The following is a 24534-nucleotide window of genomic DNA, read 5'->3' on the forward strand; positions in this document are numbered from 1 at the left end:
CACATGTTACTACCATCACAACAAAAGCAAAGTAGCAAGTGACAGAGGGGACCAAAGTTGCAGCTGAATAATGCCATCACTCAAACGCGAATCTGACGAAATATATTTGGCTATTATATCAATAGCACCACCAGTGTTCAAGATCTCACAATATCAAAAACTCAAGATCGAAACAACAACGTGGCAACAATAAAAACACAACGGCGCACACCCTATACACAGCAATCAATATACAAAGGCACCACTCACAATATAGCACAGCCAAAGAGCCATTTCACCACCACAGACAGGTGAACAGCTCCCTCGGGGAGCGCACGTGAGGTTGTGCCCCCCCCCCCCCCACACACACACACACACACACACACACACACACACACGTATCGCCAGTTACGCATGCAGAAATAATAATTCAAACAATAATATGTAAACTACATTATAAATTCCACTTAGAATAAAAATAATTACAAATTAGACTCACCAATGACTCACCTCCCGGTGACTTTGCTGTTAAAATCCAAAAGTCCGTGCATGAGTTCACTTTCAATAGAAAGCATCGCCAGGGCGTCAGTCTCTGCTCTCCCATTGTGTTCCGTGTAAAAGTTCTGATTCCCCCGCCGTCACCCCGCCCTTTCTACAAATCAGCCAATGAGAAGCGCTCTGGGGCCCTAATCTTCTGGCCCCACTGTCGAAACTAAAGTGTGCGCTGCGCACTCTCATGCTCGCGCACCAGCTCCCCAGTCCGCGGCTACACAGCAGCAGGGCCGTCTCGGCTGGGCCCCACCAGTTCTGTCTTGTGTTTGGATAGTACATAAAGTTTAATTGCTTATTACATGCAGAGTAGCTGACTAAGAGATTGGCTTTATGAAATGCGCACATCATGTAAGTAAATACTGTATGAATAAAGAGCGATTTAACACTTATATTAATATAAATAAACTGCTTACTTCACCTTTAACAATTCATTTATTATTAATTTATGCTCAATGACATTTTTGACAAAAAAATAAAAATGAAAATTAAGTTTATAATCCTGCCCTGCACGGCAGCGCCCTCTGGTGGGGCCGTGCCCCTAATGCAAAGACGCCGCTGCTCTTTTCCAATCTGCTGTTAATTAGATTTCCCTGGTGAAACGAGATGGTGTGGATCCGGCTCCCCCTCTGGCAGCATCTGAAGTCTTCCTGCATCTACACTATTCACACTGTACTTAGTATTACCATGTAAACATCTGGTCAATGATCAAAATCCTTCGTGATTTTCTGTACTTATGAATTCTTATGAATCCTCACAAACAGAGCTTCTTCTGATCTTTCAGACAGGCAGGGGAAAGACACACATACAGCAGGCTGTCACAAGGGGCATCACACTAAGCATACCTGGTAAAGTCTACTACAAGGTGCTGGAAAGGATGATTCAGCCGATAGTCCAACCTCAGATTGAAAAGGAACAATGCAGATTCCATCCTGACTGTGGTAAAAAGGACCAGCTCTTCACATTCACAAGGATCCTAGAGGGGGTGTGGGACTATGCCCATCTGCTCTACATTTGTTTTATGGATCTGGACAAGGCGTATGACTCGGTCCCCCTGGACATACTGTGGGAGGTGCTATGGGAGTATAGGGTGACGGGGTCTCTTCTCAAGATCTGAGCTGTGCCCAGATTATCGGCAGTAAGTCAAACGTGTTTTCTGGTGGGGGTTGGCCTCTGCCAGAGCTGCACATTCTCTCCCGTCCTGTTTGTGAAATTCATTTAAATAATTTCATGGCAAAGTCATGGACAGGAGGGTTTAAAAGCTTCTTCTTTCTTGCATTTCGGTGGGCTGAAGAGCTTGTCACTGCTTTTTGCAGGTGATGTGGTCTTGATGGTCTGTGACCATTAGCAATCACTGGATCTGTTCACAGCCGAGTGGTTCTGGGCAGGAAACTGATGGACTTCCTACTCAGGGTCTAGAATGAGTCCTGACCCCAAGTGGAGGAGTTCTAATACCTCTGGGTCTTGTTTGCGAGTGAGGGGACAATGGAGCAGGAGGTTGGCCGGAGAATCAGAGTAGCAGGAGCAGTATTGCATTCACTTAACTGCACCGTTGTGGTGAGCTGAGCTGGTATGCAAAGCTCTTGTTCTATCGGTCTACTAGGAGTAGAGTCCCTGCTCCTTTGCTTTGAAGGTAGCAAGTCGAACAGTGTTCGCTTGTTGTTTTGTCATGTGTGTATGTCCTTGTACCTGCTGGTGTGTTGTATTTTTATGATTTGCGTCTCTAGGGATTCAGCAATCTGTTTGGTAACTCTATACAGGGAGTTTAAAAGGGACCAATGGCTGACTATTTATAGACACATAAACAATAACATCGGATTACGGCAGCTACTTAAACACATTGGAAAGAGATCTAACACAGCTGAGAGGACAGTGTGAATCTGTTCCTGTGTTTGCTTGTTTTCATGGTCAGTGATCCATAGAATTGAAATAAGGATAACATTTCTCTGTTATGTTTCCTGCAGACATCCAGCAGTTGGTGGTTAAAGAAGAGGTTCCCCCTGAGCAGCAGGAGTGGAGCCCCAGTCTGGACCAGGAGGACCCACCAGAGCCCCCACACATTAAAGAGGAACAGGAGGAACTCTGGACCAGTCAGGAGGGAGAGCAGCTTCAAGGGCTGGAGGTGGCTGATAATTCGGATTCAAAGAGTTGGTTGCTCTCTGAATCTGAGACTGATGACAGCATTGACTGGGAGGAGAACAGTGAATCTCAGTCATGTTCAAACCCTCTGCCAAACGATGAAGAATCTCTAAATGACATGAAATATAATACTGGGAAAATATCAGTGAGGTCCTTTGAATGTGTTATAAGCTCTAGCCACGAGGGACAAATGCAGAAACATGATGAAACCCAAACAGGAAAGACACCATTTAGTTGCTCTGTTTGTGGAAAAGGCTACAAAATCAAAGACTCCTTAACGAAGCATATGAAGGTGCATACAGATGGAAAATGTTTCAGCTGCTCAGTTTCTCTAAAAAAGTTTGTACGGAAAGGAGAGCTTGAGAGGCACATGAGAAGTCACACAGGGGAGAAACCATTACTGTGTTCAGTATGTGGTGTGAGATTTGCAACACATGGAAATCTAATTCGACATTTGGCCGTTCACACAGGGAAGAAACCATACATTTGTTCAGTTTGTGGTAAAAAGTTTTCAGTACACAAATCTCTTAAACGCCACTTGACTGTCCACAATGGGGAGAAACCATTCAGTTGCTCCGTTTATGGCAACAGATTTGCGGTAGAAAGATATCTGAAGAACCACTTGCTCGTCCACAGTGATGAGAAGCCATTCAGCTGCCTAGTTTGTGGCAGGAGATTCACTCAGCGCAATCACGTCAAAGTACACAAGTGTGTTGGTGAGACAAGCAAAAAGGAATGAAGCTGCAGTGATTATTTTCCAGTGGTATTAAAGCAATTTACATAATCATTATATATTCTGTTCTAAATGAATTTGGAGCTTAGAAATGTGTATAGAAGAATGCAGCAAAGCAAGTGTGCTATACAAGGAGTACTAATTGGCTGAATGTCAGAGTAATAAAAGCCAGAAAGAATGAGGTTTGAGAGTTGCAGGGGTTATTGACTAAACTGAAAGCCCTCTCTCTAGCTGCTCAAACATCTTGTACACCAACATACATATTGTGACTTGTGGGTCAGCCTTCTGGGTCAAACTCCTTAGCCATTGGTGGCGTGAAGACCACAGCTGGGAACAATCTCTGTGTATTCTCAATCCATTTTTTTTGAATTAACAAAGGACAATTTGATAGTTTAGATGTTTATTTCTCAGGGGAATTTAAAACTGCCTGAATACTGAGGGAGACTCAACCCTGGTCTGCTTAAAACCGTGACGAAATCTCCAAAATAGGAGCTGCTTGATCTTTTCAGCAAAGATGAAGCCACTTGATTATTTTGTGTTTTTATTTGCCTATCTTATATAACTCTTTTCTTTGAACTGTGCCTTTTTTGGAATTACATGTATTCATTGATTGGAACCTTTTTTTTTTTTTTTTTGATTGATTGATTAAATTTTATTTCAGACATATGAAAAAAAGAAAAATTAAAATCATGAAAATACAATAAAAAAATATGTTCAAATGATTTCACAAATAAAAATAAACAAAAAATAAACAAATAACATATTGAATTGATATGCCTGAAAAGGAGTAGGAAGAAGTATACACTTATTTGATCCAACCCCTTTTCCACAGCTCAATAACTTTATAATAATTTTTTATATTATTATTATAATTTTTTTAAATATTTATACAATCCATATATCCATATATACTCGACACCATTGCAAATGAGGGCCACCCCTCAATTGGTCTCCTAAGGATAAACAAAAATCAAACGAAAAATGAAATGAAATATCCACTACATACATCCATACAAAAATACATCCACCATATGCATCAACACAATTCATACGTCCATATCTCCATATTTGTACAACTCACATATCCATATCCACACATACATACTTTCCGTCTTAAATCTCTCCCTCATCCCTGTACCTGTTATAAATCATTGCTTTGAATTTCTTTTTTTGAACTGAATCATGTTTAATTGATCAAAATGTTGCATGCCATCTATACGGCACTGTGTATACATCTTGCTGTTCTAAAATGCTTTATAAATGAAATGACTGAATTGTCAAACCTGCTTTTCTACAATAAACATAATCCATATGTTATCTGAGAGAGTTGGTGGCTGTTATAATCATTCTTCAACAACAACACATTTCCAAGTGACTACAAAAACGAATTCTTCTGCCAAGGCTCAGCAAGGAGTCTTTTTCAAAATCTTATCTAATCTTTATTTAATTTTAATGTATATCATCACTTTATTTGTCACTTGTGTGTTTCCTATTTCTACGACAAAACTTTATTTGAAACTGCTATGCACACAGAAAAAAGAAACTAACAAGAAACACATTTTTTCACAGACTTTGAATCGTTTTGTAGGAATAGTTTACTCTTGCATTTAAATATGATGTGTGGTTGTTATTGTGTCAGGTTTTGAGGTGATTAGAGTTTCACAAAAACAGTTTCAGAGATAGTTCCTAAGCAATCTGAAGAAACCAACCCTGCGTTCCTAATCAGACACTTTTTCTTTGTACTGCACTACATACTAAATCATGCTGGTTTGCATACTACAAAGGGTAATTGGAAGTGTTAGGGCATCTGAGTAGTTTTGGCATGCTGCATTTGATAAGCATGTATTGTGACATCCTTAATCTTTTTCTGGGATACTAAAAAGTATGGTAGTATGGGGATTGGATCACAGGGCAATATGTCAGGAACCAATCAGCACATTTACACAGCAGTAGTTACTGAGGTTTACCACAAGAGGGCAGCACCTTCACATATATCAAACCAGCAGTTCAGACCAATTGGTTCATTATCAGGAACTCCTTCATACACAGATAAGTGAGTTTGCCTTTGTAATGCTGTTGAGAGGAAATGAGCCTAGATCTGCCCGCGCTTAGTTTAGAGCAGCATTTTAAAGTGTTGTGTGTTCTGATGTTCAGAGCCTGATACACAATGTGTATGATTCAAACCTACACTGAAATACATGTAATAAAACATTTTTGAATTATTACTAACCAGAACATGTTTAATTACATTTTTGTTTTGTTTTCCAAAAAAGACTAACTTTTTTTTTGTTTGTTTGTTTTTGTCATCTCCAGATTTAGTAACATTTAATTTGTTTTGTTTCTCTCTATCCTGAGATATTGAGCATTTTATTTTAGATTTTAGATTTACTCATTTAATCAGTTTGGACACATGTGTAATTAAGTTAAAAAAATTACAGATTAGTCATTAGAAAATGACTAATCATATCTGGGAGATGATATAATTATTTTGTGAATTGTTCGCTTAAAAAAATTCTCTATATATGCAAACATTTATTACAAAGAATAATTGAATTGAAAGAAAAATGTAAATCAATATCAATTTATTTCTGTCTTTTGGAGAATGGAGAAACATCTTCCTCAGAGTAATCCCAGTCCCTGTTGGAGTCAGTCAGAGCATTTCCATAGAGAGCCACTTTGCATCAGCAGCACCATGCTCCAGTGCTCTGGGAGAGTTTATAGTCCTGAGAGTTGAACACTGGATGACTGACAGCTGTCCTTCATGACACCAGAAGCCACAGAAATCCTCCTCACCACCAACATGACTCTGATCTGCGTCCTCATCTTGACACTCCTCTGCTGCTGCTTCACAGGTAAAGTCCAGAGGATCAAACTCCTCTGTGAACATCCGTCCCTCTGAAATGAAGCCGACAAAACCATGACGCTGCTTTCTGTTTGTGTCTGTGTCTCCTCAGAGTCCAGAGGCCAGGTCACAGTGACTCAGCCTGGGGCAGTGAGCTCTGCTCTGGGAGGCTCTGTCTCCATCACATGTACAACCAGTCATGATGGTTTCTCCAACCACTGGTACCAACAGAAAGATGGAGAAACTCCTAAACTGCTCATTTCCTCTGGTATCACTCGAGCATCTGGTACTCCAGATCGTTTTACAGGCAGTTATACAAAGCTTGATTTCACTCTGAGCATCAGTGGAGTCCAGGCTGAAGATGCAGCAGTTTATTACTGTCAGAGTTATCACAACAGTCAACGTGTGTTCACACAGTGAAAAACCGTCGTACAAAAACCTCCCTCAGTCAGACTGAACTGACTGCTGCAGCTGGAAGCTACTGCAGAGACTGATACAGTTCACTAAGCACAAACACACACACACACACACACACACAACCACATTTTTGAAATACATCTAAGCTAATATTGTAGTTAAATTATTAAATAACTAAAACATGTAGTTAATTATTTAATAAATAAATAAGTTGAACATCACAACGTCTAAACATCAATTCATACCACATCAAGATATGTTCCTGTTGGTGTCATGAATCACAAAACCCATTTTACACAAAACTCAAACATGTAAAGTGTCTTGTATTATTATATATCGATATCGTGTATCATTTTGAATACATATAACCTTCAGCTCAATTTATTACAGAGAAGGACAGTATTGTTATTTATTTGTAAAATAGTCAAATGAAAATCTAAAATCCAAGTGAATTAGCCCTCAAACAAACTCTGTGTCTTTGGGTATGTTAGTTATTTAGGAAGATACTTTATGACAACAGCTATATGTTTATATTATGCATGGACACATCTGATTAGATGAACATTTCTTTGTTGTTCAATAGAGCAGTAGCATCACTGCAAGTAGTGAAACATAGCAGACAATTGATTTATTCTGTCAAACTTCCAAAGTTAAATATTATTTGCTTCAAATCATATTTATGTAATCACAATATATGCAGACGATACCCTGATGTTTCTGTTCCTAACAAAATCTCATTATTATTTAGATTTTTGAATTTAGAACTAAAGAATATTCAATGTCGCTAATGAAAAACATGAATTTATTAATCTTATTCCGGAGCAGATGTTATAAAAACAGAAAACTTTGTGATTTTATTGGAACAAATGGACTTGTTACTGTTGTGACTTTGTGCGTCAACCTGACGATTATCACTGTATAATAAATACCAAAGAATGGATGTCATGTAGATTTTAAACAGGATTAAATCTTTATTGTTTTCAGATTTTAAAACAATCAATAAAAGCAAGAAGACGTTAATGATGATACATGATAAAAGAAAATGTGCCAGAGAGATTCTGAGAGCAGACAGAGAGACAATCCCAGAACCAAAGCAGCAGCAGAGTCCCAGTGAGTCAGCTCAGGACTGGGGACACTGGTCTCTCCTCAGTGTCTCTGAGAGCGGAGCCTGGCAGCCCTGGGTGGCCTCACAGGTCACAGAGCCCACCTTCCTCCACTGGTCTGCAGGGAGCCTCAGGGTGCTGCTCCAGCTGTAGAGGCCGTCCTTCTCCAGCAGCACGGGGCTCCTGCTCTCCTCCCAGCTGCAGCTGCTGGTGCCGTCCACCTTCCAGGCCAGACTCCAGCCTGAGGGGAAGCCCTTGTTGGCCAGGCACACGAGCGTGGCCTTCCCCTGCTGCAGCTCCTCTGTGGAGGGGGGCAGCACCGTCAGGGTGGGGGGGACATCACCTAGAGGAGACACCAATCAGCTTAGAGGACTGGGACCACACAGCTGTCAATCAAACACCAGCATCTTGGACACCTTGTAGCACCTGATAATGTTAAATTCCCTAATATAATGTAGTTTCTCCTTAAAATGTACAGAATGTGGCACCTAACTTTATCGAAAATACAATAAAAGACCAATTAAGTCACATCCGTCCACCAAACACCAGCATCTTGGGACACCTTTACTGTGTGAGAGTGGATTTACTCATTGAAGGAGTTACAGTCAGATGGTTTCTCTGCTCCACCAGTCACTCACTCACACATTGTTTCACTTCCCTTAAAGAAACCTCTCATGCACATCAGCACAGACAGAGTCCTCATCTGACCTGAATACTTTAAACTACACTACACATGAAACAATCACACTTTATATTGTTTACTGTTTGAAGAAAACATTAAATTGTGGTCTGAATATATTTTCACTCGTTTGGTCAAAGTCCTGGAACATTTAAACATATTTACTGTTAAAACTCTCCAAGGTTAAAAGTTAATGAGATCCACAGTTCAAAGACATTATCGGCCATAAAAACTGACAAGATTTAAACACTTTGTACTCCGGAGAACCGTCCACAATATTTCAAATTAAGCTTTGAGGACTATTTGAGACTGAGACTATGTCAACGATTTTTCACATTTTACAAAAAGTATTTTTGTCTTAAGTCAAACTATTAAAAATAAGTTTTACTCAGCGACAAAATGGAAGGTGAAAAATTAAAGTATGAGGGTTGTTTTTTAATGTTTGCTTCAGTTCATGCTGTTCACATTTAACAGATTAAATGCACACGTTTAAAAAAAGCTCAGTGCAGCTCAAATTCAAGGTTAAAGAAATGAGAACTAAAACTGAGTCTGTAAATTGATTTAAATCAGCCGTCTGGAAATGTATATCCATTTACAATGTTCACACACAATAATTTGAGCCTTAACCGGTGATACTATATTTAATATTTTAAGCAGAAACTTACTTCCAACCTCCAGTCTGGTTCCTCCACCAAAAGTCCACCACAGTGATACAAACTGGTTGAGTCGCCGTACAAAAACCTCTCACTGTAGAGACACGGCTCTCTGACTCTGTCTGACAAACTACAACTACAAGTCCTCAACTTTCAAATTTCACCTAGAAATCTAAATACACCCACTTCTCATCTACACAAAGAAATTAAAGTAATAATTACCTCCATGATTTAATTACTAATGAAAAACTACACCTTGGTTTTTAGACTAAACTGTTGCAAAAACTAAAAGTCCAGATGTAAAATCATCACGTTTGAGTTTTGAGAGGAAAATGTACTTTCAGGAAAGAAGTAGTTGGTCGTGAATTAATAAAAAAACATCAAAGATTGAACTTACTTCCAACCTCCAGTCTGGTTCCTCCACCGAACGTGTACCACAGTGATACAAACTGGTTGAGTCGCCGTACAAAAACCTCTCACTGTAGAGACACGGCTCTCTGACTCTGTCACAACAAACTCTAAATGAACTCTTCCTCTTTTTATTCGCCTTCTAACTTTTTAAATGTCTATTAAACAACTACAATTCTTTTTTAATGATCTTCCAATTTTCCCGTTTATTGTATTCTGTTAATTACTTTTCGTTTAGCATAAAATGAAAGACGACACAAGACGTCCTAATGAACATTCATCCACAGGCATCATGGCGAACAAACATAAGAACTTACTCACGGCCTGATAAAGATTTTAAATACTTTATCAATCCCCAAGGGGCAAGACAACTTTACAGTCAATCCCATCCATTTAGATCAAATAAATAAAAACATAAACTATCAATAGCAATGAAAAATCGACATAAAAGTGACAACAAGTGCACAGATCAATGTCAAGTCGATCCCACATAAAATAGATCACTGTCACTTTTTTCATTAATAGTTTTCGGTTTAAGATAAAGATAATCAAGATAAATTAAATAAGTTTGATGTGAAGTTTGTAGATGTGGATTTATATTTACAAAATGTTGCTGCTAAAGAACCACAAAGACAAAAAAACAGAGATGACAAAACAACTGAAATTAAATTTCAGTTGTTTAAAAATTGTGTTTATCCCATTTGGTCTAAATCATGAAATACATTTGTTTCCTTGGTGAACAAAGCAGACTAAACTACTACAGTATATTTTAGACATGATTAGTATTATTTCAGTCATTAACTAAATTTGTTTTTTTGAGTTGAAGATTTTAAACTTATTTCACAATGAGTATGTTCAGGTTTTAAAGCAAAATTGTTTAAAATAATAAAATAATATTTACAATTTTAGTTTTCATGGGTTGGTAACAACACATTCATTGACATACATGTATCAAATAACTTAAAGTGTGCTGCATAATCAAAGAGGTTAGTTTTTATTATTTTTAAATAATTAAAATGAACATTGTGGGTTAAATGTAATACTGTATATTTAGTGTTAAGAAGTTCTTGTGAATTATTATTGACTTTTTGTTCAGTCAAACCTCTGTTGTTCTAGTTTCAGTGCAGCTGTTGAGTCAGATCAGTTCCTCTCCAGCTGAGGAGGTTTTTGTACGACGTTATATCACTGTGTGAACGGTCTGCTGGCACTCTGCTGACAGTAGTAAACTCCTGAATCTTCAGCCTGAACTCCACTGATGCTCAGAGTGAAGTCAGTGCTAGATCCACTTCCACTAAAACGACCTGGAACTCCAGCATGACGGGATGTAACGTGATAAATCATGAGTTTAGGAGCTTCTCCAGGTTTCTGAAGGTACCAGTGGAGGTTGTTACTAACATATGAACTGGTTTGACATCTGATAGAGACAGTCTGTCCTGGAACAACAGACTGAGATTCAGGAGACTGAGTCAGGATGATTTCTCCTGATGAACCTGTAAAACATGAGAAAGAGGAGAAGGGTTACTGAGACACATCCAGCTTGGAGGAAGATGATCAGCCTCCAAACAGAAGAGCATCATCTCTTTAACATGGAGAGCAGATGGAAGAAGGTAAACGCTGCTTGTTTCAGTGTTGCTCCATCATTGTGCTGGTGAACCTGGTTGAGTCCTGAAGCAAAGTTTTCAGAAGAGAGTCTCACCCTGAACAAGGAGCCCCAGGGTGGCCAGCAGGAGAATCACAGACATCATCATTGTGCTGCCGGCGTGTCAGTGGTTCTCTGAAAGGCTTGGACAGCCACTGATCAACACTGGCCTCTTAACGGCTGGGAGCAGAGAGGCAGGACACATATGCAAACACACAGAGTCAGTCAACTGGAGCTGTCCTCAACAGATCATGCATGGAGATTAACAGAAACTCAGGATGCTGTGGGATAATCGCAGGTTATTTTAATATGTCTTACACTTTTTTTACGAGAGATGTTTGTCCATGAAGTCATCATGAAAACCGGTCATTAAATATAATACAGACAATGTAAATAGGATAAGAACGGTCACATCCTTCACTAAAAATCACGCAACACAGTTACAGTTCAAATAAAGGCCCTTGAAACTGAATTAATGACAGACATTACCCAGAAGCAATATTGTAAATGTAGTTTGCATCGAGTTTTATAAATCTTTAAAACTTTTTAATTTTTAATTTGTGCTCACCCTCCCCACAAACTGTATCCTTACTCAAATTCACAAACTCCAGATTCCTGCTATTTCTGACATTAATATTTTGCATATATCAGTTTTTATTTTTAAAATACACTCAAGTGAAGGGAATATTCCTGAGCATTTCAAAACTAACTTTAAAGCAAATTCTCAGGTTTACTCCTACCTAACTTGTCAACCTTTCAATGTTCATTGTCCTACATTTCTTACCTGCTGAAGTAATATTCAATATGATTCTTTGTCCTCAAAATTTTGGTTGGTTTGTATATGTATCCAAGTTATTTTATTAGTTTACTTTAAATGTTATGAGATATTAATGATTTATTTTGTTTTGTGTTCTCTATAATTTTATGATGTTTTAAAATTAGGCTTTAAATAATGTATTTTTTTGCCTTTCCCTGCACTGTATGAATTTATGCAACTGTAAAAGACATGATGATTTTCCCAACCAAATCTACATCTGTAGCCACACATTGTATATCAACCGTGGTGTCGTACCTCAAATAGTAGGGGAGAACGGGGTGTATGTATGACCTATGGTCAATGAGTTATGGCCAATTAGCTGCTAAGCTCCGCCCCTGCGTAAACGTTTTGGTCAATGGCGGCCATGGTTTTCAAAATTTCCTACTAATATTTTACGGACATCTGTATCTCATTCCCCATTTCCCCAAGACTTTCGTGTTGATTGCTTAAAATTTAAGAAAGTTGTGGGGTAATTATGTTTTAAAATTAGGCTTTAAATAATGTATTTCTTTTTGCCACTCCCTGCACTGTATGAATTATGGCAACATGAGGATTTTTAACAGATTTTTCCCAACAAAATCTACATCTGCAGCCACACATTGTATTCATATCGTCCCTCAAATAGTATATCTATTTTATTTTATAATAGATAATTATTATTTTTTTTATTTTGTATTAACCTTTATTTATACAGGTAAAATCTCATTGAGACCCAGGGTCTCATTTACAAGAGAGACCTGTTCAGGTAGGCATCAGCAGCAACACAAAGTTACAGACTAACTAAACATACAGGAGACACAACACAGAACACAAACGGTAAAATAACGCAGTACAAAGGGCAAAGAACAAGTTAAGTACAAGTTAAGTTATGTACAAGTGCAGACCATTGTGCAGAGATTATGTCTGTATTCCTATACAATACAACACACATTTCTACAGTTAAAGTGTCTTATATTAACTGAAATAGGAAATGTTGGTTCTTCAAATCTAAACTAATTAAATATTTGCAGGTTTTTACATACAACCATATTTTTTTGATTTCACCCTAAAGAGAAAAAGTCACATGCTTTTCCCTTCTGCCTGCTGAAAATCGTTTGGTGTCATTAGAAGATGTTAATATCATGTGTGTAAACTTTTAACCCCTCATTATCACACACACACACACACACACACACACACACACACACACACACACACACACACACACACACACACACACACACACACACACACACACACACACACACACACACACACACACCAGTGGAAACATTGAGCTGATTTACTAGATAGAGGGTGTCCTCTGGAAATGCACCTGTCTAACTAAACACATCTTCACCTCATCACTTGATATTGTGGGAAAGACTTGAGGCAGTGGTGGATGATGCCATCTTTAGTAACTAGTGTATTGTCCTTGAAGGCCACCGTAGCTTCTGTAAATTCTTTCTACGAGGAACTTTTAAATATTTCTGAAAAAGTCTAAATTTTCCTCTGATGATCATAAATTACATGTAACAGCAAACGAGACCATCAGTGCAAAGAATGATATTTTTACATAGTTTTTCTTAATGCCTTTGTGATAGTAAAAACACTACCTCTGGCATAGTAAAAACACTACCGCTTTTGTCCAAAGGGTGTAAGAATTAACACAAATTGGAAGTCAAGTCAATCAGAGTCAGGGGGCGAGGGGCGTAGCCTGTCAAACATTACATTACTGAGCTATGGTTTTCGCATTTGTGACACCCCTATGGGTTTTGCTCTAAAGGCCTTGGGGGACAGGCACCCACATGTGTTCTGCACATATCCAGCAACTTTTATGATGACTGGACCTATGGTCAATGAGTCATGGCCAATTAGCTGCTAAGCTCCGCCCCTGCGTAAACGTTTTGGTCAATGGCGGCCATGGTTTTCAAGATTTCTACTAATATTTTACGGACATCTGTATCTCATTCCCCCGAGGCTTCATGATCAATTTTGTGTTGATCGCTTAAAATTTGAGAAAGTTGTGGGGAAGAACCTGTTTTTCAGTTTATGTAAATTAGCTAGAGATATTTCAAGGCGGACTTACATGGACCAAGAGGCTTTTTTGTAGAGCACCCTCAGGTGTACCTGTGTGAGAAATGTCAAGTCAATCGGACTAACGGTGTGAGGGGCGTGGCCTCTTACACTTTTTAAATCTGGGGCAGGGCAACCAATGAATTGAGGACCTGCACTGTAAGAAATTTCCCTGTAAAAAAACATTAATCAACTGGCAGCAGGGTTGCCATTTTCTTACTGTTAAATTAACATTATTTGACTGTCACTAAAATTGACAGGATTATACTGTTAATGAAAAAAGGGATGAACCTGGACTAAATGTTTGTTATGTTGCTGTTTTCACCGTGAGCGAAGGGGATGTTATATTTCATTGGGCAGATGTGTTTCAACCCTATATAAGTTTACTATGTCCCCTATTTGTTCAAATGCTAAACACAGAGAGCAGCTTCTGTTTGTTTCTTCAAGACATGTTTTACAATATATCAAGTTCAATGGAATGATTAATTTCTATTGTAAATTGTCTCCTGAGTTGAACTAGGGATCTTGTTTAAGATTTCCACAAACCATTTGTTATAACCAAAAATAACAGTTAGTTCACACAGAAATGTTTTATTTAAATAAAATGCATAGTGAGGTAATGGAATGAAACATCCCCTTTACTGAGGGTCCAAATAGCAACATAACAAACGTTTAGTCCAGTGCAAGTCATTGTGGGAAAGGGGGCGTCTCTACAATACACTTTGTTGTGCTTACTTGATTTATCTAAGGCAATCTGTTTCCTTCATTTTACTGAGTAAACACAACTCTTCAGTTAAGTAAGACTAACTTGGTTTAATTATGTTAACTGCAATTTCCATTTCCAAGTAGATATAACTCAACTTTAAGTAAACTTAATCAGAGGATATAAAGTAAACAACACTTAATAGTTAAGATGTGGATGGATGAGGATTAATGAAGAAAACTGTATGAGCTTCACATGTGCAGACAGCTCACGTCAAGTTGTCCCTTCCAAGTTTGATGGTAAATAAACAGGAAAGTTCAGTATTTTTGAAAAACATTACCGTTCCGTAAAATGACAGCAAAGGACTGTAGTTTAACAGACTGCCTTTTATTTTAACAGTTAAATGCTGTTTTTATAAATAACAGGTTAATGCTGTTGAAATCCTGCTGTAAATTTACAGCAATTGTTTACAGTGTGCACTTAAAAAGTATGGGGGAGAACAATAATTGTACACTTAATAATACATACATACACAATACATAAATAAAAACTTTTGACTCAGGTACAAAACAGACTCAATGTAAAGTGCAATATATAGATTTTATTTATGTTTAATCATCACAAAAATAAAAAGATTTATCAGCTTCAAGTGTTGTTGATTTCACACTGTTAAGGATTGATTGATTAATAACATGGATAATATTTCTTCCAACTGAATGAATTAATTCAGTTTGCAGATTCCAAATTTACTGTTTACATGGACGTTAAGAATGAATGGTTATGAATGGATCAGATGTTAAAATGCCCAAAGCCTTCGATCAGTTTGAAACGTGCAAAGTGGTTCTGCCTTTATTTGCTTCCGTGAGAGCGGACTGTTGCAATCTTTATTTGTTAAAATGTTTTCGTGTACTTGTTTAAAAAAGTGAATTGTTCCTGACTTGCATTACAATCCCTCCGATGAGACTAAAATACCAAATAGTTTGAATTAAAAATGTTGTATCTGATGAGATCCAGTTAGTGCACAGGCTCAGAACAACATAGCCAGAAAGTAATCGGCTTTAATCATTTATATGGAACAATTTTTCTATTGATTGGTTTATGAAAAGGTTTAAATCGCCGCTCTGCAACCCAATGAAATATCCTTCACCTTTTTCCTTTTAATTCAGAATAAACACTTTATGGAACGGTTTGATTCGGTTTGGCCTTGATCCAACATTCTTAATTGGATTATGAATGTCCATGTAAACCCAGCTAGTGACTATATCTGGTAACATTGATTAGCGTTGATTTTCTGTTAATGATTAAAATGAAAAAAAGTAAAAAGCTGCGGCGACTTCGTCTTCTGCTCCTCAAAACCCTGAAGACACAAATAGAGAAACATTTATTCATCAGAGCCTGAAGACCATGGCTGCGTTCCAATCCCCATACTTTACTTTCTGCTATTTAGTATGGTAGAAAAAAGATTTAGGATATCCCAATTATTGTGGCCAAATTCTGATCAGGAATGATGAGACAAGAGGCAAGATCAAGGCGCAATAATATGATGACATAAATAAGTTAAAGTATGTCCTAATTGTAGCATGCTGCATACTAGCTAGATAATTTTTATGGTCAGATGTAGTATGTAGAATAGAAAAAAATAAAGAGTATGTGATTTGGAACACAGGGTATGTTTCAAAGAAGAACAGATGTGTTTTTATTAACGGGAAATACTCACAGCTGATTGGTCCGACAGCAACAGCCAGCTGGTCGGAGGAGTCTGCGGACCGAGCCTGGCGCCTGGAACAGTTCTAAAAACCGAGAAGAAGTTTTTATAGTTATTTATTTTGTTTATTCACAAAGACCTGCCGATAAGAGAATTGAAAACTTGACCCTTGACCCTAAAATGTTTTGAAAACTTTGCAACACATTTCTGATGACCACTGACTGCTCTGAGTGTATGAGGACAGGACAGGTGCACTCAAATCTAATCTAATCAGTTTTATTTCTACAGCTCAATATCAAAAATAGACATTTGGCTCAGTGGGCTTCACATTCCGTAGAGTCTGACACCCTCTGCCCTTAGACCCTTAGCTCGACTGAGGAAAGAAAGGAAGGAATCCCTCTCCCAGGACAGACATCAGGCAATAGATAATATAATATAAAATAACAAAAGGAATACAATCAATGACAAATTGTCAAAATGTTTACTTCACTCACCGGGCTGCAGGGGGCGCTGCTGCGGTCACACATGCTGATGCTGCAGTGCAGGTAAACGTCCTCATAGGTCCCGTGGTACAGGAACAGCAGAGCAGAGAAACGAGCTCGCAGAGAAGCACCGCTCTCTATCACCTGCACATGGCGACGGTCAACGGCACACCTGGATGGAGGGGGGGGGGGGGGGGGGCAATCACACAGCTCAAATTCTGTTGTTATTTAGCTCTAAGGGTCGTATTTATAATACACACGGAGAGGGACACTCCCCCCCAGTATTCAAATATGCTCAAAATGTAGCAACATATTGTTGTAAAAAATATGAGTAAAGAAGAAAATTGCTTTTCCAGGAGAGGCACACATCCTCAATCTAAATAATTATTGTTTGTTTTTATAATTTAGAATGACAGGAGATAAGTTAATACAATTTCAAAAAAAATTTGGGCAGATTTGGTCCAACCCCTGTGTTGTTCCCATGGCTACAGCCTCGTTTAGCTAAACTTTCGCTGTGAAAATCTGCCCTCTAACTGGCAATAAGGATTCTTCTACACAGGTAATATTTAGTGGACGTTAGAGGAACTGCAGTCATGCTCATTACTTAAAAACACGAAACTCAATTACATAATTTGGTAGAAATTCTCAAAAGGACTTCAGGATTTGTAAACATGTTTTCCGACCAACAATCCAAAACACAACGAGACTCAGTTCATTCTGGTTTGATATGTGACTTTTAAAACAGTTGCCAAAGTCCATTTTGTGATGATCGATGGGTTTTTGCATCTCAACATCTATTATGACTGAAGTAGTTAAACTAGCATGTAAACAAAGGGCCCACCGCAGCTAGTAACATGCATTTGACAGAGATAGCAGTTTGTGGCCATAATAATGTTCACATTCAATTGCTTCAGTTTACTGCATATTGCAAATATTATAAATAATGTTCCTCATATTGCACATTTCAATTTCGTATTTTTTTATACCGTTTTATTGTGCCTTACCTTTTGCACTATTTAGAATGTATTAATTGTAAATATTACTTACTTATATTATCTAATTGTATCCTTTAGGACTAGTGCACTGTGGGTCGGAGAGAGACATAATTTCGATTCCTCTGTACGTCTGGGACATAATGAGGAAATCGACGATAAAGCTGACTTTGACTTTGACTTGAGTTTTGACTGTGATGGTCACCTGTTCTGGATCAGGAAGTGTTTGCGGGGGTCGCTGGCGTTGGGAGAGTTTGTGAAGTAGCAGGTTTCCAGCAGCAGCCCGAAGCCGTCGTATTCGGTGTTGTTCACGGACACAGCGACGTGCAGAGCGGAGCCGAGCGGCAGGCGGACGGGGCCGGCCGGGAACGCCTCGCTGAAGTCTGGCCTCGTGTACAGAGTCATGGAGGCTCTGGTGGGATCGCCTGAACTCACCACACCTTCCCCACCCGATCTACTGGCCCTGCAAAGAGACGACAAACACAACTGTAATGAACATATTTGAATCAGGCTGAACATTGATACGTTCCCGATCAGGCTTGAACATCATAGCCATGCGGTGAAGGTGGTGAACTCACGGCGGCTGGAATCTGATGGCGGTGTCCAGGCTGGTGATGTCATCCAGCGGGAAGTCGCAGGAGAACGGGAATCTCGTCGGGACAGAGATCGATCCATTGGACCGACCGGAGGGGAACACAAACACAATGTTGGAGTACGTGACGTGGGTCCCGTTGTTCTGAAAACGACAATGAATGGACACAATGGTTTGACATGTGTTGAGGCTGATGTATGTTTGTATCAGGGCTATCTCGAATACCATTTCACAGAAAGTGGGGAAGCTTTCTAGTTGCTTGAGGACAATTCAATGGACAACAAAGAGTGTGTGTGTCCATCCATCATGTAGCCCCCTACCCAGAGTTAGTCTCTCTCCAAATACATGTATGTGTTGATTTAGGGATGAGCACATGCACACATTGATAGGTGTAAAGGGGGCGCAGACATATGTGTGGTCGGGCCTAGATGTGATAAAGGAATTTGACCTTTTTTCTAAAGACAAGTGCCTTGAATTGTTCTTGATTCTCATTTAATTTCATTTATTTATTACGGCTCACGGCCATAGCACTTGGCATGGAGCACACAATTCAAATTAAATTATTACAAACAAACAATGGTGTACAGCAAGGACAAAACAAAAACAAAAAATTAAAATAAATATTACTTAAACAATGGCAGGACATTTCTCAGAAAGGTTCCTGTTTTAACAATAACCCCTGTTTTTTCTGACCTTAAAAGCAAAATCAATTTTATCTTAGATGGAAAATAAACATAATATTTTGGCAGGTATTTTTCTCTATAGTACACTATATTTACATTTTTACACTCTCACTGACCTTGACCACATTTCCACAGGTCTTCCTCCGGTCCACCAGGTAGGAGAAGGTCTCCTGGCCGTCCAGCTGCTGGTGGCAGCGCGGGTCGACCAGGTGAGCAGAGGAACCGTTCAGGCCTTGTTCCTCCAGGATCCTCTTCAGAACCGTCAGACGCATCTGCTCCCGTCCACACACCAGCTCCGATTCCGGAAATCTGGGTTTAGCTACAGTTGAGAACAAGGCATTGTGGGTATAAAAGTACTTTGAGCTTCAACAACATGTAGACTGATGTTACACCACACAAACCAGCACATAACAATCTGACCTGTTGGTGAAGTAGTCAACTGTCTTGGGGAAGTTTCTACCAGGAAGGGAAAATATTAGAAATGGTAAATTAAATATACACCAAACTCTTTTTGTGTCAAAACCATCAAGGTAAATCATGTGGAATGGTGGATGTTTGATGGTCACTCAGACTCACCTTCACACCTCCAGACGGTGCCATTGCTCACACAGGTCTCAGCTGCAGTGCAGGTGTTACACACAGGTGTTTTAGTGTTGACATCTGATGGAGCACAAAACAAATGAGTCCACTAGAGAATCTGATGGAACCAATGGTCTGAATTATCCTTAAGACATGATCATCTCCTGATACATTATATGGAATAAGGATTCCATTCGCTGTCAGTCTGAAGAACTAGACTTATAACTTTGTGCTTCAGCAGCTGAAGCCTCTGGATCTTGATCTCAGCATTTGGCTCAACTTTGATACTACAGTGTGACGCATAGAAGGAACTTGTTGCTTACCTGCACAGTACGCTAGATTGCAGGTAGTGGTCTTTACAAACTTGTAGACGTAGTAGTTTCCTGAGCAGGCTTTCACATGGATTGGTTTTTGCTTGAACTGGCAGCAGCCACTCGTATAGCTGCCACAGACCTGGGCCTGTATGATGCCTGCAGAGAGCTGCGGGTGGGGCGTCTTCAGCCACACTGGAGCCTGAGTTCCACACATGTTTGGCTTAGTGCATCTCTCTGGCATCGAAACGCTGCTGTTACCAAGGAACAGACGGTACCAGCCCTGCCAGGCTGTGTTTCGGTCGCAGTGCCAAGGCGGTTGTCTGTTGTCTGTGGCTCTCCAGGCGTCGTCTAGCGGCGTGTAGTGATCACACGGGTCCATGCAGCGAGATGTGCCGTCCACCAGGAGGCAATCCTGACCAGAAGGGCACTGTCTGCCGCCACAGTTAAACCTCACAGGGCCGGCTTGGGTCGTTTGTAAATAAATCTACATGGAGAAATCCAAAAGAGAAAACATTTTAAATTTAACGATAGTGACATCAGTAGCGTTGAGGGTTGACCTGTTTACATTAGGATATGTATAAAAGGTAAAAAAGTTGTGTAGATTACAAAGTGTCGAAGATGATTCTTGTTTGAGACTAAATTTGATCCACAGAGCCACTAACAACCTTAAAGATTCATGAAACAGCCACTATTTTCTGCCGGCTCATAATTGACCCCTAACACCACAGATGTCAAATTGTTATTTAGAGACCTTAGGAATTTACTTAAATGGTAAAAAAAAAGCTTTTACTGAGAATATCATAATATCTTGTTTAAATAAAAAAATTGTTTTGCATATCTGAAGTTAAACACGTGTAAAATTTGACTCTAAAAGGGTTAAAATATAAATACCGGGAGCGCGAGGCAGAGGAGGAAGATGAAGGCTGGTGTCATGGTGGCGGTCGCTGCAGTCAGTCCGTGATGTGAAGGAGTTTACCTGTCAGCCTGTTCACCTGTGGTACCTATGAGCTGAGGCAGCCGCTCTTATATTGATCACTGGGTGTGTCCCAACCTAATACCGGTAACACGTAACCCACGTAGAGATGCTGGCACTGATTCACCTAATGTTTGACACAAACTGATGGGTTGTTGGCATTGACCCAAAGAAAACGGAAGAGATTTGTTTTAGTCTCACCCTCTGACTCATAAAGTGTATCTTGTTACGATAAACCAAGCAGGTAGTTCCACTTACATTCTGTTGGGTAACAATAGACCAAGATAATCTAGTTTCTTTCTCCACTGACTCAAATCTTTGGGAGCAAGTAGCCAGCAGTGGTGGAAATGGGAGTAAAAGCTGCACGCGGCTCACATATCTATGGTTTTTATTTTTTGGTTTACATAAAAATACAGACACCAAATACATCCCACCAACCCAACCGGCTTAAACATGGAGTACACTTCTCTCTGTTTCCCCAATCCTCCAGGTCCCCCGTCACCACCGATACAGAAATGCAGTTTTCCTTCAAAAAGCTCCGGTTTCAGTGTCCGGTTGTGTGGACAGAAAGACAATTCATGCAAAGATATGGTTAGGGATGGGAGGATGTCCTAGAGGAAAGGGGGCCGACCAGTTACCATGAGGTCTCTGGTTCCTCCCAGTAACCATGAGGTCTCTGGTTCCTCCTCCCAGTAACCATGAGGTCTCTGATTGGATCCCCTGCACCTGACAGGAGGGTTTTAGTAGTAAAAGTAGTGGGTGGCTGTTATTACATCTACGGTGCCCACCATCTCTACCATTGTGTCCTTGAGCAAGACACTTAACCCCAAACTGCTCCAGGGGCGCTGTACTATGGCTGACCCTGTGTGAGGACCCCCTCTGGAGTGTGGGAACTTGAGAGGGGAGATGAGAAAAGATGAATTTCAATGTGCCCTATGTACAATTGACTAAAATGTAATTAACTGGGTGCCCCCAACCCCCCAGCTCAGTTGGTAAGGCATACCCCTCCCCCACACCCCCGGGCCCAGCAGCAGACCCGGGTTTGATTTCCGCCCGCGGTCGTTCTCTGCATGTCACTCCCCTTTCTGCCCCATTTCACCTCTGTCTCTATCAACAAAGCATGAAAAATGTAAAAAAAAAATAATAATAATAATTAACTCAACGAAATACCCGTGTACGTGTGGACATGACATTAGTCATGGCAAAAGTCTCTAGTTTGTTTTGGACTCAAATGTCGATTGTGTTTCCCTGGAGACAGCGATGACCTTAAATAACCGCCTGTGTTTCCACAGTAACCTTCGCGTGATGTTTTTGTTCTTAAGACAACAAGCTGTCAGTCAAAGATAATAACGACCTTGATGTGTGTGTGTGTTTATAGCTGTTTGTACAGAAGGTACAGGTGCACCTCATTCCAAGAGTCAGCTTTAAAGGTGCTACCAGGAACTTTTAAATATTTTTTTTACCACGCCAGATGCTGGCACTGATTCACTTCATGTTTGACACAAACTGATGGGTTGTTGGCATTGACCCAAAGAAAACAGAAGAGATTTGTTTTTTTCTCACCATCTGACTTCTCATAAATTATATATTGTTCTACGATAAACCAAGCAGGTATTTCCACTTCTCTTGGGTAACAATTGGCGATCAGTTATGAGAATCTAGTTTCTTTCTCAACCGACTTAAATCTTTGGGAGCAAGTAGCCAGCACTGGTGGAAATGGGGGGAACACAGAGTAAAACCCGCATAGTCAATATTTAACTCACATGTCTATGGTTTTTATTTTTTGGTTTACATATACAGTCCCCTCCCAAAGTATTGGAACAGTGAGGCTAATTCCTTTATTTTTGCTGTAGACTGGAAACATTTGGGTTTGACACCAAAAGATGAATATGAGACAATAGATCAACATTTCAGCTTTCATTTCCAGGTATTAACATCTGGATCTGATACACAACTGTGAAGATAGCATTATTCGTAAAGGAACACCACATTATTAGGTCAGCAAAAGTATTGGAACAGATAGACTTAAAATAAATTAAAGTGAATAAAACTTAATATTTTGTCACAAATCCTTCTCTTGCAATAACTGCATCAAGCCTGTGACCCATTGACATTACCAAACTTTTGCATTTTTCTTTTGTGGTGCTTTTCCAGGCCTTTACCGCAGCCTCTTTCAGTTGCTGTTTGTTTTGGGGGGTTACTCCCTTCGGTCTCCTCTTTAGCAGGTAAAATGCATGCTCTATGGGTTTAAGTCTGGAGATTGACTTGGCCAGTCTGAAAGCTTTCATTTCTTGCCCCATGATTAACCCGTTTGTTGTTTTTGCAGTGTGTTTTGGGTCATTATCTTGCTGCATGATGGAGCATCTTCCAATCAGTTTGGTTGCATCTTTCTTTAAATTGGCTGACAAAATGTTTCTGCAGACTTTTGAGTTCATTTTGCTAAAATGTAATTAACTTAACTTACCGAAATACCCGTGTACGTGTGGACATGTCATTAGTCATGGCAAAAGTCTCTAGTTTGTTTTGGACTCAAATGTCGATTGTGTTTCCCTGGAGACAGCGATGACCTTTAATAACCGCCTGTGTTTCCACAGTAACCTTCGTGTGATGTTTTTGTTCTTAAGACAACAAGCTGTCAGTCAAAGATAATAACAACCTTGATGTGTGTGTGTGTTTATAGCTGTTTGTACAGAAAGAACAGATGCACCTCATTCCAAGAGTCAGCTTTAAAGGTGCTACCAGGAACTTTTAAATATTTCTGAAACAGTCAAATTTTTCCTCTGATGATCATGAATTACATGTAACAGCAAACAAGACCATCAGTGCAATGAATGCTATTTTTATATAGTTTTTCTTAATGCCTTTGTCTGTGTTTAAAAAAGAAGAAGAAGTAATGTCCATGTATTGATGTCGCCCTGTTTGTATTGGGCAAAAACCATTTAAAGAAAACCTTCTGAGCCACACACACTCAGGAATCTTTCTACAGAACTTCCTTGAAGTTTCAATGCAACCCCCCTCCCCCCCACACACACACACACACACTTATTCAAACCTGTTTATTTAACCTGTCAGCAGTTGGGACTTCGATACATGCCCAAAGGTCACACAAGGGGCATTGGTTCAGTTCAAGTGAATTTAAGGCAACATTTCAGATTGTTTTATAACTTACAATAGGGGCATCCTTGTTTCATAAGAGCTCTAAGTCTTTTTTAATTTTTTTCTTCTGAAGTGGCAAATGTTTCAGGTCTACAGGAAAAATAAAGGAATTGGCCTCACCGTTCCAATACTTTTGGAGGGGACCGTACATACAGACAGCAAACACATCCCACCAACCCAACCCGCTTGGACATGGAGTACTGTGGTGGCCGAATCCCCCGTGGCGACCAAGACAAAGGGTGAGGCCAGGACAATCATCATTGTGTTCAGAGAGGTTTATTTCAGGAGATTTCCATCAGACATCAGACATAGGATTTCATGGTAGCATAGTAGCAGCAGGCT

At 39.6% G+C, this 24534-nt stretch overlaps 1 protein-coding gene and 2 gene segments (V, D, J or C); 1 reads left to right on the top strand and 2 right to left on the bottom strand.

The window, feature by feature from the left end:
* The first annotated feature begins 6161 nt into the window (after positions 1–6161).
* LOC307264051 (immunoglobulin lambda variable 1-40-like) lies at positions 6162–6662 on the top strand. The segment is given in 2 exons: positions 6162–6252; positions 6355–6662.
* Positions 6663–7779: 1117 nt separating this feature from the next.
* Positions 7780–8314, bottom strand: LOC307264052 (Ig kappa-b4 chain C region-like). The segment is given in 2 exons: positions 8302–8314; positions 7780–8105 (listed from the first exon to the last, which is right to left on the bottom strand).
* A 6983-nt stretch (positions 8315–15297) lies between these two features.
* On the bottom strand, positions 15298–21091 carry LOC307263828 (uromodulin-like). The gene is made up of 10 exons (XM_080045102.1): positions 20955–21091; positions 20073–20547; positions 19747–19830; positions 19591–19626; positions 19287–19489; positions 18474–18631; positions 18101–18358; positions 16916–17075; positions 16434–16506; positions 15298–16073 (listed from the first exon to the last, which is right to left on the bottom strand). The coding sequence occupies exons 1-10, from the start codon at positions 20994–20996 to the stop codon at positions 16066–16068; spliced, it is 1497 nt and encodes a 498-aa protein (XP_079901228.1). The 5' UTR covers positions 20997–21091; the 3' UTR covers positions 15298–16065.
* Between the last annotated feature and the right edge of the window lie 3443 nt (positions 21092–24534).

The sequence above is a fragment of the Ammodytes marinus genome (genome assembly GCF_949987685.1).
Source record: "Ammodytes marinus genome assembly, chromosome: 17".
Classification (NCBI taxonomy): Eukaryota; Metazoa; Chordata; class Actinopteri; order Uranoscopiformes; family Ammodytidae; genus Ammodytes; species Ammodytes marinus.